Raw genomic sequence first — 17639 nt, forward strand, 5'->3', positions numbered from 1 at the left:
TTTTACTTCAATATATGGTACATTATAAAGTTTATCCACACAAATACTATGTACATTAATTACAAGCTTTTTTCATCTTTTTAAAAGCCCTGATGTATTGAAGCTTTCCTTCTCTGCTCATGATTTCCTCAGCATAAAAGTTGTAAGAATATTAAAAAATGGAACAATGTGAAGACACAGTATCAACGATTGCCATGCAAAGCCAAAGGCAACAAATCATATCTAAGCTAGCAACCTGGTAATGTGGCCTCAAGAGGCAGAACATGCTCTATCTTACAATATAAAGACCTCATCTTAAATACATGTGAGCTAATTTGTATTCTGACATGGAAACGGAAGGAAGAAGTGACAGTAAATGTTTGAATCGTAAAGTAACTGATTAAGTAACATAAAGGAACTCTGGAGCTTATCTAAATAGAAAGGATTATGTAAATTATGTATTAAATTTATATTCTCTCTTTTTTTTTTTTTTTCCCTAACCCAATATCATTCATGATTTCATCTACCTTGTGTTTTGCGCATCATAATCAGTTTTGGTTTCGCGCTAAAAAATCTCACTCACTCACTTCTAACCCAATAATTGATAGGTTAAAATGTTTCTAACCAAAGTTAAAAACTGAAATACAAAATTTAGTGCAGTACAATAAGGCATTCCTGGAGAACATTAACAACATATTTTGTTTTACAAAGCAAAATTAATTGTGTGTCTAAACAAAAACATGAAGTGTAATTTAATTTACTTCTAATTTATGACATTCTAAATTTTGCCTACATTTTTAAAGCTGAGAAAGATGAAGACAACGATTTCTAGTCTAGACATTGTTCCTTATAGTGTCGCACAGTGTAATACTGTTCTTTATAGTGTCGCACAGTGTAATACTGTTCTTTATAGTGTCGCACAGTGTAATACTGTTCCTTATAGTGTCGCGCAGTGTAATACTGTTTGTTCATAAAGTTGATTATATCAAAGAACGAGAGTGCTGTCTGCTTAATGGAAAACATGTTATCTGAGAGAAAGTAACTCGTATTCACTTACACATAGAAAAAACAACAAAAATGTTTATGCAGTTAGACTATTCTGTAGGTTTCATATCTAAGATGATTATTGCTCTTCAGTGCTGGCCAACCACTATAGTGGTTAGCATTGCTGACTGCCGTGCCAAATAGCCCGGGTTCGAATCCCAGAGAAGGCACTGATGTTTGTAAATGTATAGTGCCCATGCAGCATGGGGACACTGTAAATATGGGGTGAGCTGTAAGTCCTCTCAAGAGGTTGATGGTAGGGTAAGAGGAGTTGGGAGACCCCCGGAGTGCTCTCCATCAAAATTGGGGTGGAACTGAGCTAAATTGCACTGTCACCTGAATAGTGCTCAAGGCATTTGCCAACAACAGGTGTAAATTTCCGCTCCTAAACTTGTATGAGGAATTTCATGGGTTTGGGAAGACTCACTTGCCTTAGCAGTAACTGTTGTTGTTGCTAATGTAAGTGAACATTAGCAACAACAACACTACTTCTGGTCAGTGGTCTTAATCATTTGGCTGCTTGTAGAAATTTGTTATACTGGTGAGACTGCCTTAACTTTAGCTCATTCAGATAATAGGTAATGAAATGTTAAGGGTAAAGAAATTGTTAAAATTAATGTTTAGGTTGGAATCGAACTTAAAATGTGAAATAAATTGCTTATGATTTTAAGAAACAATACAGAATATACTGTTTTAAATAGGTAAAATACTGAAAGGTATTATTAAAATTTTCTTCTTGATTCATTAAATGGTGAATTAAGTGATTTACTCTACGTATGTGCCTTTTTCTTATAAAATGGAAAAGAAAGCTTTAAATGTGGTGCAAAAAAAGAAAGAAGAAAAAAGAATTTTGTGATTTTTTATGAAAGGACAATGCAGAAAATAAAAACTGCTAATCCTTATTTCCAAGTTCTAGTCGAGAAGGATATTAGGCATCAACTTTGAGCTCACAGAAACAGCCATCAGAACATAGCGAGCATTTAAACCTACAGGTTAAATTATATACTACACCACAAAAATGCAAAAATTAAGATTTTGCAAAATTCCTTTATTTGTATTATATTTATCTTCAGAAAGTTTGGAACCATTATAAAAAAAGAAAAGGGTAACATTATATCCTTAAACAATGTAACAACAATTTATATATATTTGCCTTAACTCATAATTCTCTAAACATACTTACAAACTTACACCACCTAGCCAGCATTAGTACAAACTAAATAAAATGTTTTTATAAACTATAAAGGCAAATCAAAAGGTTTTTTTTTTTTTTTTTTTTTTTGGACTATGTGCTCTATTCTAAAACAATGTCCAACACATAAACCTACTTGACACTCCAAACATCAAGTTGTCACACATTTGCATTTTCTTTCGGCTGTGGTGGTGTGACTACAAGCGTGTCATTTTCTATGGGCCTTTCTTCACCCAGCAATAGGCGAAGCATTGTCCAAAATATACCTTTCAATGAAATTACTGGTGGCTAATCGGCCAAGCAATTCTCTACTTCAGCTACCAGATTGAACTGGTGTAAGGGTTCCATGTGTTGACAAAATGTGTTGTATAATGTTTCTAATAAATTATTTCAATGACAAGTCATTGTTTTCTGTTTTTACCAAAGTATGTTATATGAACTCAAACTAGAAATATGTAAAAGTGAAAAAAAATTATACCACTTCACACTTTTACGAACACTCTCTACAAAAGATAGCTGCATGTCAGCCTTGTTGATAAGTCTCATATTTGTTCAATACACAATCTGGTTTCATAATTCTTTCTTGGGTTCAATGATTCACTTTTCCACTATCCACTAATGTTTCTATGTGAAATGTGGAACCAATAAACCAATGTCATTTTCAACCAAATAGGTTGCCAACTTCAAGCTAGTGTGCTATTTATCAGGATAAAGGAGTTTTTCCCGATAATTTACTATGAGCTTTTTCACTATTGCACCCGCAACACCAAGTGTTTGGGCTTGTGGCATATCTCTGATGGAATCAGCATAAACCAAAATGTTCAAAACAATTATGGTTTCACAATCACATAGCAAAAACAGTTTTAGTCCAAATTGTATTGTTTGAATAGTAACTTGCCATTAAACAACACAAGAGACTCATTAAATCAATATATATTTTTTAAAATGATGAAAAATATGTAGAAAGTTTTCAAACACGTCTCGAAGTTTCCACAGCCTATCATTTTCTGGTTGTTTGTTATCCGCAAAATGTAAAAATTGCCAAATTCGTGCATATCTGTTGAGAGCCATAAATTTGGTTTAAAACCAAATTTACCAAATCATCATGTTTTTCAACCAGTACTTGGATATGGTACTCTTCTTCACTTGAGGCATCAACAAATATAAATATGAGTAAACCTCATCAATCATTTAATTTACCCACCATTATATTTTAGTTTTAGGACTTGTTGCATCATTCTGGTCTCTTGTACAAAATGTATAATATGTATTGGTTTCATTCACAATTATTTGCCTAGGCTCACTTTTAAAAATTTCGTGAAATAATCATATTCTTCAGCATTGTCAGCCACATCAAACATAACACTCACTCCCTCACCTACATTGTCAAAATTATATTCTTCTGGTTGAAATTCATCACAGTCTCTCCAATGAAAACTTGCATTATTTCTGGCCACTAAAACTATTGCTGCATTCACTATTAGATTTGATTACATCTTCGTCTATGTTGCTATTTCCTATATTTTTCTCGCCGCTTTCAAAATTGTCAGATAATAAGCTTCCACTAGTTCTAATACCATTGCCATCATCATCACTGCTATCTTCAACTTCAAATCTTGCCTATTTGTTTGTAGATGGTTGATCCATAATTAGTTATATAAAACTGCACTATTCCAGAAGAACAAAAATATACACAAGATCTCGATGCAGCAACTGTATTAGAACTGATGCAAAAGCTTCAAAATGTATTATTAGAGGTTTACGTAGCCCAGCAAAACTTATGCGAGGTGCCAATGGACATAAACCACTGGACACCCTGACAGAATTCCATTATTTATATTGCTGGTGGGGTAAAATTGCAAACAGATAGAATGCTTACATTATTTATTATACAAAATCGGAAAGCAAAGCAAAATTTATGATTTTTGGGGGTATTTAGGGTATTATATAGTTAGCTATTATGTTATAATTATCTTATTTTGAGTCTATTTGGTATTTATAAATATTAATAATAAATTATTGTTCTTTTATAATCGCTCATTGACGATGAAATGCCACTCAACAACCATTTTAAAACTGTAAAACATCTGTTGACAGTTTCCTGAATATGCAGCAAACTAGGTGTATCAATTATTGATGACTGCCAGAGTTAAAAGGTTAAATGCAGCATCAGATAGTTCAAATACAATTTTAAGAATTAAAAATGTGCCAGAAAATATTTCAACTGAAGTCGCTGAAGAAGGCGAACTATCAGAAAATATTTCAACTGCAGTCATGAATAGTGATAATAGATCAGAAAATGTACCAACTGCGTTTAGAGATGTAAAAAATGAAAGATATCCATCCGATTTCGGTTATTATCTAGATATTCTTACAAAGGACAAAAAGAGATTTGTTTTAAATTTTGGCTTTTGTAGACCAAAAGATAAAAAATGTACATAAGATACTTTCCCCAAAATCAAGACAGCAAATTTTTTTTTGTTTTTGTTTTTTTCTGTTTATTATACAATGATTAATAACTCCATTTTAGAGATAGACAGATTTTAGCTTTGTTATTCACTTGATCTTAATGAAGACTATTGCGAACCATGTTGGTTAACTTCAGATAAGGATTTGTTGTGGTTGACAGGAATAAAACACAGGCAAAAAATGCTTAATTTTTTGTAATTAGAAGTGCCGGAGGCCTATGGAAAACTGTGAGTAGCAAAAGCAAAAAAATAATAATAATAATAATAATAATAAAATAACTAAAAATTAAAAGTAAATTTAAAGTAAAAGAAATTTAAAGAAATGAAGAGAAATATAAAATATTATCAAATTAATTGCAGATAGTTAAATAAAAAATAAATTATCGGATCCAGTCTTATTTGGGGCACTAGCTAGAATTACAATTTCACTCAGACTCTTAGAAGCACCTCAGCCGACCTCCACCTGAATTTGAGCCCTGATTATAGCTGTAATGCACTATTTCAAGGGATGGCAAATACAAAAGCCAAGCACACTAATGAAAAATGATAAAATGATTAAAGCATCACTAAGAATATCGATAATTCTAAAAACAATATGGAACGAAATTTAAATGAACAGAAAAGTGTAGATTTGAAAATAAAGAGGGAAGAGTTCAAGGCTTTCTGGTCGGGATGCCGTGTCGATATAATTCTAACGTCAAGCAGAAATTTCCCGGAATGCTATCCCATCATAACAACATGAGAATAAACATCAAATCTCCTCTGTATAAGTGACAGCAGTAGTACATACCCCCTCCCCCAATTTGGTTACATCATTCAAAAAGTCTACAGGAGCTCTGCAGTAGGAAGTTCTTAGTGTGAAATATGCGCAACCAGGATATCACTTTTAGCATTTTCAGGGACGCAAAATTTACCTGCTTTCATAAATCCGTTGCATATCCTGAAGAATAAATTTTTGACATTTAATTGGGAGCTTTTCTTTGCTTAAAAGTCTCTAATTTTGTGCAATGTTTGAGTGTGAGTGAAAGACAGGCCAACATTGAAAAGTTAGAACCTATTTCTGAAACATGTTTACTATTAAAACAAAAATTACCTACTAAAATTGTGGTTCACTTACATAAAAGAAGTGCAGGAGAACTTTTATTTAGGGCATCAGTGCGTTCTGGCTGAAATTATAATTTATCTTGAAAACTGAAAAGTACTGGAACAAGGATCTGGTGGACTCTGGTGCAGTTTAAGCTCTGCTGTGAAACGTTTACCCGTAACAATAAAAAAAAGGGAGGGAAGTTCTCATCATATCGCAAGCTGAATTGAAAAGAAAAATTGGGAAGCAAATAACTATAGTTATCAAATATTGGAAAATTCTGTAAAAGATTGAAATGAGTTTCAGTTAGTTTTGGAAAGAGATTATGATGAGTGAGGTTATAAAAGTGCCCTCAGGCACCGTTAAGTATTTGAATCCTGCGAACAGAATGAGTGAATTGATTGTGTAAGTAGTAGTTTGAAAACAAAGCTTTTGGATGAAATTAAAAGTTCCTTCTTTTATTTCTTTGTACGAAGTAAAGCAAAGAAAGTTACTACAAAGGCGAAGACCCTAGCTCCCCCGGCATTGTAATCACGAAAACCTTTGGTTATCATATTTCAATGGAAATATCCATTTTGACTGTTCTCAAATCCATCTGGGGCCCACCAGCGGCCAAGCAGTAAAGTCGCTGAACACTGGTAGTTAGGTTCAAATCTCTCGAATGGCCTGGCTGTATGGGCCTTCGTTGTTTTCCCCATGTGTAATGTGTATACGAACTAGTTGCCCTTAGAGAGACCTCCACGAAGGCATCCCTTCCCCTAGGAAGATAGCCCACAAAGCTTTGCCATAATCACATAAACCAAATCCATTTGACCCCCCCTTTTTTTTGTCTTGTCGTCTGTTCATACAGACAGAATAAAGGAGTCTTTGTTTTTTTCCAAAGGGGGTTGTAAAATGGGTTTAAAGTAGATCCAGAAGAGATTTTTTTCACGTGTTCGCACATACATACATATTGTGTGTATATATATATATTGCATAACTCAATAACTATTAGCTGTAGAATGTTGACTGCTGTAATATTCATTTGTATACATCTCTTTTTTATTGCATTTGACAGTATATATGTACACCCCCCCCCCATTATCGGGCCTCTATTTTCACAGTCGTTGGTTTTAGTCATATCTTCTCATCTTAGAAATGTTTCAAATCATGAAAAATGTTTTCTCTGTGTCAAATATAAAAACGCATAATTTTTGACAAATAACGAAATTTGACTTTTCATGTGATCTACGGTTCCTGTACTTACATTTGGGATAGTTTTATACTCATTACAGAAAAATAAATTATAAGAAGTTTGACTCCCATACAACAAAACTGACCATGATATTTAATTCAAAATTTGCAATTTTTTATGTCATTTTGAACTTACCTTGAGGGATCGGTTAATTAAGTTATAATGAGTTGAGGAAATAAGTTTAAATGAAGTGCAGCAAAAAATGGGTGTAATTTAATTAGTCATACGAGGAAGTCATGTGTATCCTTATCAGATTTTTTAACTATTAAGCCAGATATGATAAAAATCATCATTAAAATATTGGCTGCAGGAAATCTCAATTATTTTGGAGGGGGAGTACTGTAAATTTATTGGGGGGGCAAGAAATTTTTTTTCATAGGGGCACAATAGTTCTAGTTATGCCATTGACTTCTGTCCATGCTTGCTGCATATGCTGATCTTTAAATGTTTCATGTCACAAAACGATCCACAATTTTAATAACTTCGTCCTTCTATTTAAGATATATGTAATGTGTTTTTGTTGTCTTTTGTGCTTCTGAACATTGCAGTTTTAGTAGCCAGTAGTTTAATTTTGCTTTCTGAAAGAAAAGGACTCCATGCTTCTCTTCCTAAAAAAGCATAAAATATTCTTTAAAGGGCAATATGAATCCAATGCTGGATTTTGTTTAAATTTAAATTATATACCATTGTGCTCATGTTTTATGTAATACTAACAGTGTTTGCTTATAGTAGTAGAATAACACATTGAGGGTATTCATGATTCTACTTTATTATGTTAATGTACAGCACAAGAAGTGCTACCCAAAAGTTCATGGAGATATTAAAACGGCTTGCCAGTCATTTTTTCTTATTTACTAGACAGAAAGGTTATGTATGCAATGTTTTTAAATAAGTTAAATGAGGCCTTTGTGTTAATTTCAACTTATGTAAGGGCTTACTAGTGGCCGAATGGTAAAATCTCTAAATGTTGATAATTTTACTCATGTTCAATTTCTGCTCATTCAGGTTAATTTTCATGCTTTTCCTCATGTGTAGCATGGATATGAGCCAGTTTCAAGTCTCCACAGAGGCATCCTTTGCCTTATGTAAATAGTCCTCACTTGCTTTGACTCAGTTAAATAAATCAAAGCAATCATCCTATATTAGTTTTCTTGCAAAGTTTTGTTATTTACATTGAGTTTGGTGTGTTCTGAATACTTTTTATATTTGGACATTTCTAAACATGTGAAAGAAAAGCATGCTTTAAATTGAGTATTCTTTAAATTTTGTTATAAACATGGTAGTATTATATCAAAAACTCGAAAAATGGTTCAGCAAACTTTCGATGAAGACACTTTCCTAAATACTAGCCAACATGTACTTAACCATAACAAAAATGGCTGAATGTCAATTGAAGATGATTATCATTCTGGATGTCCTGTGTGAAATCATCCTAAAATATCACAGACTGAAAATTGCTGTCTGAAAAGTTGCAGAATTGTTTTAAGGCATATGTCCATGAAACAATAAATGAACTAAATGTGAAAGGGATTGTTCACAGGTGTGGGTGTTATTTTTGGTATGCGATAATATGAAAGGTGCTCTTTATTTTGTCTGCTCATTAAATTTACCTCTCTGTGACTTTTTTCTAAAAAGAAAAAGTTGAAGGGGAAAAGAATTAGTCAAATCCAGTAGAATTAGTCAATTTGTTGTCAAAATCTGAGAAAAGGCACTAATGAATACTTTAACAAAAGCTGACTTTATAAACTACTCTCCAATCATCAAAATACTGTTGTGATCAGTGTTTGCATTACTCTGCATCCATGGTAACAGAGAAGTTATCTGTATTTCCAGTATCATACTGATTGATTTAAATGGTAGTTCTTATTGTTTTGTCTGTGCAGAAAATGTTTTCAGTGGTGAGTTTATTTACTGTTTTTAGGGTTACTACTACTGCCTAACTTCTAACTGCTGTGCATTTCTTGGAATTTCTGACAACAGATTACATGTGAAAATATAAACTAATTTCTAAAAGATTAAATAAATATACTGCAAAATTGGTCACAGCAACCACTTCTGAAAGTCGCCCATATTTCTGAATGTAGTTAAGTAATGGTACTGAATGTCACTGATAGTCATATTCTGTAAATGAAACCAGCTTCTGTACAAAAGAGCAAAATTATCTGGAACTGTGTTAGTATTTTTGTAGTTGGGAGCTTTTGACTTCATCTATTAATTATCAATTCCCTGTGCAGACATAGGCCCACTGGTGGCTGAGTGAATAAAATCACGTTTAGAGTGTACCAATTGTATAGGTCAGGCAAGGTTCAAATATTTTAAAACAGCTAGCTGCTTGGAGTTTTCATTATTTTGCCCATGTTTGATAAAAATATGGGTCAATTTCCTGGGGAAAATTCTCCACAAAAGCATCCATTAGACAGATAGCTTTTATTTACCTTGTCTGAATCAATGAACTTTGCAACCTTTACATTTGTACTGAAGTTCGCGCAGAAGATTAATTTGAAAGTTTTTGGTCTATAACTGTTTCTCAAAAACATTTTTTAAGCAAGAATTTATTACTAATTTTTTTAAATAATTTAGCATTCCTTTTAAATATTGAATCACTTTAACATAATATACTATCTTTCTAGGTATTTTTTTTTTCTTTTCTATGTCAATGTCTTGTTAGTAGTAGTTTGTTTTATTATTTCTTATGAAAATGAAAATATTAAGAATTACACTGAGGTGACAAAAGTCACGGGATACCACCTAATATTGTTTCATACCTCCTTTTGCCCAGCGAAGTGCAGCAACTCCACATGGCATGGATACAACAAGTCGCTGGAAGACCCCTGCAGAAATATTGACCCATGTTGCCTGTCCATAATTTCGAAAGTGTTATCTGTGCACAAACTAACTGCTTGATTATGTCCCATAAATGTTAGATGGGATTTATGTCAGGTGGTCTAGGTGGCTAAATCATTCACTGGAATTGTCCAGAATGTTCTTCAAACTAATTGTGAACAGTTGTGGCCTGGTAGCATGGCACATTGTGATCCATAAAAAATTTCCATCATTGTTTGGGACATGAAGTCCATGAATGGCTGCAAGTGTTCTCCAAGTAGCTGAACATAACCATTTCCAGTTAATGATAGGTTTAGTTGGACCAGTTTAGTGAATGTTGAGATTGCCTAAAATTTGGTCTTATTTATTTTGTGTTCATGATGTGAGAATTGGTTACAATAATAATGAGTATCTAACCTTTCCTTTTTGTTCATTAGAAAGGGTTTGGATCTGATAAATGAATGCTATAAATGAGTTTTGGTTTGTGCTTAGATTATAATGATAAATAAATAATGTACTGCTGGCCATAAAGAAAACCATACCATGAAGGAAAATAGTTAGCAGAATCATATATCTTTTATAAATACGTTATAACAGAAAAATGAAATGATTAAAATTTCTGATAATTTTGAAAATGCAAAATTTAGAACATCTGCTTCTGGCAACAATATCAGCTGTTATTACAACTGGATGTGGAGATGAAGTGACTTAAGTTGGGATTTTGAACATTGTGATCCATGTGGTTTCAGTTCTATGGCCATGTTCATCTGTTGTACTGAGTGGCAAGTATTTTCATGTCAGTTTCTGTGCAACTATTGACTAGGCATCTTCACCTGATAAGAAATCTGGATAATAATATACTGGGTAATAATATACAAGAGCTGAACATCTTCCGTATTGAGAAAGCATAAGACTGGCTGGGCAACATGCAGTCTTACATTTTCCCACTGAAAGAGGGGGGTGACGATGGCCCAAAGATGTCTCGGCCATGGGCATTAAATTTTAGTGATATAATCTTTAGCTGGTCAGTATCCCAGATATGGAGGCTAGAGATAAGTGGGATGTGTATCCAATAGAAATTCATGCTTTCAATACAAATGCTGAACCAGTGTGGTGATGAATACAAGCATCGAACTTTCATTTCCCTGCCCCCAGTGCTACAACAGATGGATACAACAATCGTAGTGCTGTAAACAAAAGCAGCATTTATCAGGAAAAGTGGTGTTATCCCAGTATTATATCCATATGTGATATTGAGTGTGCCATTGTGAGCATTGATTCCTGTGCTGTAGTGGCAAGGGAAGCCATAGCAATGGTCACCTTGCTGAGCATCTGCGCAATTGCAGCTATTGCAAGATATGTGGAAAAACTTGGTATTAAACAACATATGCTGTTTCTGGACTGAGAGTATGTGATGCGGCTTGCAATCTCTAATCAGTGATGCAGATCATTTTTGGTTGTTTTTGATTGAGGAGCAATTAACTCTTTCATTTTATTTTGTGTGCCCCTCCTGGACTTATCTGTAATCTCATCTGGACTATAAATTCATATAACCATCATTAGATCTTGATTAATACAGGCCTCAGCTGTACAGTATAATAATCTGATGTATACAATTATTCTGCTATCAAATTCTAAGATGTAATATGAGTTACTTCTTCTTATAAAAATGACCTACAACACAAAAAACAATATTCACTTGCTGTGGAATGCTAATCATTTGTGTATCCCAGCATGTTCTACCTTTCATGTAAATTTGGTTTGCTCTACCTTCATGATGTAGCAGTTTTAATCTCCAGAACTGTAGCATATGTATGCAATAATTCAATAAATTTTTCCTTGGAAGGCATGAATAGAATTGAATGTATTTTTATTACATAAAATACTAATTTTAACTCCAAAGGTTTTGGTAAATAGAAGATTTTATTTATCATTTGTAATGAGCTAGCTGCATGTTTTTTCTTAATATTAAGGGATACATATCTGGGTTGGGTTGGTAATCACAACCTTGGGGTGATGATATGAATACTGAGTATTTGATTTGTATACCAAGAATTTGAGTCCTTTTATCCCATTTGGTAAGATAAGTGTACAAATTCCTCAAAGGTAATTATTTTTTCTATGATAGTTTTATTTACCTGTAGACTTTTTCTTGCAAAATGTGTTTTATGTTAATTCCTTTCAGCAGCAATAAATGAATAATATGCTGGTTGTAAATGGGATTTGGTGTCTTCTGAACCATTTTTGAGCTGTTTGTCTGCGTTTTCAGTGCCTTGCTTCCATGATATATTTTCTTTAGTAGTATGTAATTTCAGAATGACCTCGATTTTCAACAATGTTCCATGAATATGAATATGAGAAAAAGTTGATAGTTTCCATTTTGTTATTTGACAAATCTCAGATGCTTAAAGAAAATACAAGTATGTCAAAGCTAATGGAATAACAATGAGCATGTTCTTAAACAAACACACTGAAAATTGAAGAGAAGTTTCCACTTGTGAGGACAAACATTTAGTGGTTAGTTAATTGCCATTTGGAACTAATTAGAATTCTCAGTTGCTTAATATTTTAACACCTTTTCACAAAATACTGTATCTTTTTACCACATTAGTAAATATTTTTCCAAAATGTGATTTTAATTTCTTATGATTATATTTTTTTCAATCATATTTATGTTTTCAGGCACTTCAACAGTATACAATATCTAGTGATGTCACTCTTCAATGCCAAGTGCTTGATTTGCTTGCTCAGTTAGTTCAATTAAGAGTTAATTACTGTCTCCTTGATGCTGACCAGATATTTATTCATTATGTTATTAAGCAATTTGAGTTCATAGAGGAAGGACAAATAGCGTAAGTTAACTTTTTGTCACATAGTTAATATGTGCAACTTTTTAAAATTATTATTTCAAATTTGATAGATTCTTTATATTCATTATCAATTGAAGTTCATAGTACTACTAAAGTTAATCATAAATGTATGTATTTTGCTTTCAGGAATGCTGATATTCTGATACCTCGAATCTTCTATTTTTTAATACTTCTTTCCTATGAACGTTATCATTCGAAACCAATTATTTCAGTGCCGAAAATATTGCAACTTTGTGACAGCCTGATTGCCAGTGGGCAACCACCAGATAAATATGGTTTGTAAAAAATCTTGCATTTTTGTGTGACTTTCGTGGACTAATTTATTACAAATTCACATAATCATAATTAGATCTTGACCAACACAAGCAACAATGGTACAGTGCTATAACCTGATGATGACATATATTAATCACTGCTCGTTTTTGACTTATTAACAATTATTTGGTGGCAAAAGTGTAGTTGCATTGCTTGTGTGAATATATATTATAAATTTTTGTTTTACCTGTTTGTAATTTAGGTTTAGTGCATTTTTATAGTATTATGTATTGTTTTTATGTAATTATTTGTTTTTTATTTAGTGCATTTTATAAATAATTTGATTGTATATATTTGTTTAATCGACTTTGTGGTAACTTATGTGTGTGTAAGTGTATATTTCACGTGTTGGGTTATGAATCTATTAATTTTGAATCAATCTACATTTGAATTGTGCAGTTAGCTTAATTAGAAACAGATGTGGATGAGTCTTTCCCATAGGGGTTTGGCGACATTCTAAATGGTTCTGATAAATGCATTTTGTGAAAACCTATGAGTGATTTTTCTCAAAGTATGCTGAGGTGTTTATCATTTCCTTTGTAGAATTCTATAAATAAAACACTACAAGTGGTTGAAATTAAGTTAATTCAATTATTTAGTTCAGTAGCTGTATTAAACATTTGTTCAGTGATTATTCATTTAGACTTTGCTGTGTCAGTCAGTTTGATATATGCTGGTGTTTCTGTAATATTCTTTGCGCATTAGGGAAATTTTGCATTTTCTTTGTTCTTCTTGCTTGGTCTGTTTACTGCTGTTTACTTTGATGTGAGAATAGTTTATTTATTTCAATAAATTATCAATTTCTGGTCACCTGGTATATTTAATAAAGAGATCTTATGAAATGTAAAATTATATTATAACTGCAAACACACACATATATAACAGGGATAAATATAAATAAATATATATGCACAAACACTGCTGATAAAAATTAATGGATAATCTGTGAAAATATGTTCACTTATTAATGTTTTCAATTAGTACATAATGCTGTAATTATTTATGCTACTGACTGCAAAATTGGACTTCTGAATATAGTTTAGTGTATGAAATATGTTGCACAAAGGATGTGTGTAGGAATTTAGGTGTATAGTATTGTTTAAGGTACATGTGGTGTCTGAGAGTGTTGAGTATTCATTAGTTATGATTCATTGGCATAATTTAAATGAAGGACAAAACTGGCAGTTAATTGGTAAACTGAGCGGGGATAGACACAAATGGAGGTCTCCTGAGATCTGAGTATCCTTTAAAGTGTCATATCAAGTACTTAGTACTGCCTTTCTAACTTTTTCAGCTGTGGAATTTAAAAAAAAAAAAAAAAAAAGTCTGTAAAATAGCGTTTATAGGTGTTAGCAGAACTCCCTTGCAGCATATTGACAAGTTCTTACTTGAGTTGTGGAAACTAGGATGTTGTGGCAATTGCTACCTTATAAAAATATAATTATTGATTATATTATTAACATTTATTGTACATGATATCTTTTAAAATAAGTTTTAGTTTTTATTAAACAGAGTGGCACATTACGTGTTTCACACTGGATTCTAGAATGTCTTTTGTAAGTTTCCAGTATACAGTGTTGTTCGTGCTCATCTTCATGTATTGACCTGTGTCTAATGTTGTCATATCTTACATCATATATAGGAATTGCATGGAGCTTTGTTTTGCTGGAATAACTGTGATCCCTGATTGCAGTGTACCTCATCTTGATAGTGTGTTGACAGTGAATCTAGAAAATACTAGACTTTTTTGCAATTGATGTAGTGAATTCTAATTAATCCATTCAACAATCTGAACTATTGTGGTTCTTATTATGCTACCAATAAAATAAACCTCTACATATGAATGTAAAAAATGCCACCAGCAGGGCCAAAGGGATTAAGCAGGTAATCAGTTTGTAGGCAGCCTGGTCAAGGGTGCATAAGACCAACAACAGTATCTTACGACAGTTTTGTGCCATTCTAACTCAAAAAAGCATAAAGTGACTCTAGAAGAATTGGTTTTAAAGTTTAAGGTTGCCACAGAATTTGTTAGAAACTCAATATAGCAGAGAGTGGTTACTTACATGCATAAAAATAAATAATACACAATTTACCTTTTGTGAGTTTGGAACACAAGTGAAGTTTTATTGGTTTACACAGTTATAGAAGTATGTAAAAACTGATGCCATCTATGAGCCTAGAACATATTTAAAGCTAACCTTTTTTACAGAAGCTCAAGTTAATCATTTTACAGCTGAATGAAGCCTTCATGATTTCGGATTTTATGCAAGAAAACTAATGGTTTGTGTCCCATTCACTTCATCTTAATGTGCTTAAGGTGGTATTTTTATCATCTTCAATGAAGCAAGAGGAATCAGGCCATGTGCAGTTTACTGACGAGTTCAGATATAACTGGAACTGTGATTCTGGTCTGACGAACATACAATCTGCTTTCCTTTCATCATGAAAGATCCTGTTTCCATGGAAGCAGTATCATGGTTTGCAATGATGGCTGATCAAAAATGGCTGTACTGAGCTGTGAAGTTTCAAACTCCATGTAAGACTGTTTAGAAGTGCCATTGTTCTAGATGTTTCTGCTAATGGATGACTATGCTCATCCATATTAAGCATCTGTAGTATCAGAATACTTAGAAACAAATATCACTCAAATAGATTTGCCAGCTTACTCGTTTAAACTTAACTGAGTACACTATCTGGCCAAAAGTATCTGGACACCCCCTAAATAAGTGGATTTGGCAGGTGATGTGATTTTATACATAACCAAAAACTAGTGTCAGAGGGACTTTGATTGCGGTAGCCACCTTTGTCGAAAATCAGTTTGTGAAATTTCGGACATTCTACTGAAGCCAAAAATCCACTGAGTGGTGTAATACAGTCATGCAGACACTCACAAGCCAAAAATCACTCCCTTTCCCAGAATTTGAAGATTCAATTGCAGTGGTGCAAAATGCACCGTCATTGGACTATGGACATGCGGAAAAATTTTCTTTGGAGTTATGAATCTCACTTTTACAATCTGGCAGTCCGATGGACTCTTCTAACTTTGGTGAATGCCCAGCGAGTGCTTCTTAAATAACTGCATTGTGCTAACTATAAAGTTTGCTGGTGGCAGCATCTTGGTGTTTTTTCATGGTTTGCCCTGAGTCCCTTAGTTCCTGTGGTTGGAAACATGAACTCTGAGATGTATGGGGACATTCTGGACAGTGTTGCTCTCCCAGCTCCATGGCAATATTTCAGAGAAGACCCATTTTTCTTCCAGCAGGATAACTGCTCCATTCATACGAGAGTTGTGCAGCCATGGTTTGTCAAAATGGGTGTTCAAAAACTGGACTGGCTTTCTCGGCACCCCAAGCGCCCAATCTCATAGGACACCTTTGGGATAAATTAGAACATATTTATGTAACCAGCCAAATCGACCATCCTTACTGCCAGCTTTCACTTCAGCTGTGATGGACCCCTGGAAATCAATTCCTATAGCTACCTATCAAAAGCTGGTGGAAATTCTCCCCAGACATGTGCAGGCTGTCATCGATGCAAAAGTGGATGAACATCATATTAATATATGCCTCAGGGACTCTCCAAGTCTGTACCAATGGGTGTTCATATACTTTTGGCCAGATAGTGTCTGTGTGGGTTGCTGTAGTTTACGAAATTTCAGTGTGCCAGTGCTTTGACCTACAATACATTATCTGAAAAATGAATTTTTCGAATTTTCAGAAAAGTGGCAAACTGTTCCAGAGGACTTTATCAACAGTTTGTTAAATTCTCTAATGCCTAGCCAATATTGTGGTCAGTGGCCATGACTGCCATGATGGGCCCAGGTTCGAATCCTGGAGAATGCATGAGTGTTTGGAAGCATACAGTGTCTGTTTGGCAAGGGGGCATTCAAAATACATGGTGAGCTGAAAGTCCTCTCAAGATGTTGGTGGCGAAGATGGGAAGAGGGTAGGAGACTCTTTTACAGCAGCCTGGAGTGTTCTCCCTCAAAACTGGCATACAGGCTTTACACCCCAAAACTGGGGTGCAGGCGTAGCTAGTTTCAACCCAGAATATCAATCAGCTCTGGTACTACAGAACGGCTAGCCTAGCTTTTGCCTGTACTTGTGTAATTCTCTGAAATAAATGCAAAAATATTGCATTTCTGTTAGATGTGAATATAGTACCATATTGAAGAAAGATTTGTTATAAAACAGCAAAGCTTATTTCCCTATACTTTTGACCTAACTCCAGTACTTTGAAATCACTCAACTCGGCAGTTATGTTAATTTATGTTATGCAGTGTTTTTGTACAAATTGGTTATAATCATTTTTCTATATGTAGCAGTCAATTTTTATTTCAGTCAACATCCCTTTATTTTGATGAGCAGTATAATAGGAATGAAAGATAAAAAAAAAATAAAATTTCAAATTGATTGTGCTCCAGCTCCTGCTACAAATAATGTAATAAAGTTAGTTAATTTCAAGAAATGTTTTTTATCTTTAAGGGACTGTAAATCTAGAAGGAAAAATACAAAACAAAAAAAAAAAGCAAACAACTTTTCTTTAGTTACACTCTATCTGTGTGTGTGTGTGTGTGTACATACAGTACAAAATCGGTAATCCGGACTCGTCGGGACTTCGGCGATTCCGG

At 33.6% G+C, this 17639-nt stretch overlaps 1 protein-coding gene across 3 annotated transcripts in view; it reads left to right on the forward strand.

The window, feature by feature from the left end:
- The window catches only part of htt (huntingtin), a 595026-nt gene that overhangs the window by 309296 nt on the left and 268091 nt on the right, over positions 1–17639 (forward strand). For all 3 annotated transcript variants that reach the window (XM_085807902.1, XM_085807903.1, XM_085807904.1), the window contains exons 25-26: positions 12507–12676; positions 12821–12969. In XM_085807902.1, coding sequence (XP_085664028.1) covers positions 12507–12676; positions 12821–12969 — 319 coding nt within the window. The remainder of the gene's footprint in view (positions 1–12506; positions 12677–12820; positions 12970–17639) is intronic.

The sequence above is a fragment of the Stegodyphus dumicola genome, chromosome X1 (genome assembly GCF_044657685.1).
Source record: "Stegodyphus dumicola isolate Sdum_Otavi_A_Nest chromosome X1, ASM4465768v1".
Lineage (NCBI taxonomy): Eukaryota > Metazoa > Arthropoda > Arachnida > Araneae > Eresidae > Stegodyphus > Stegodyphus dumicola.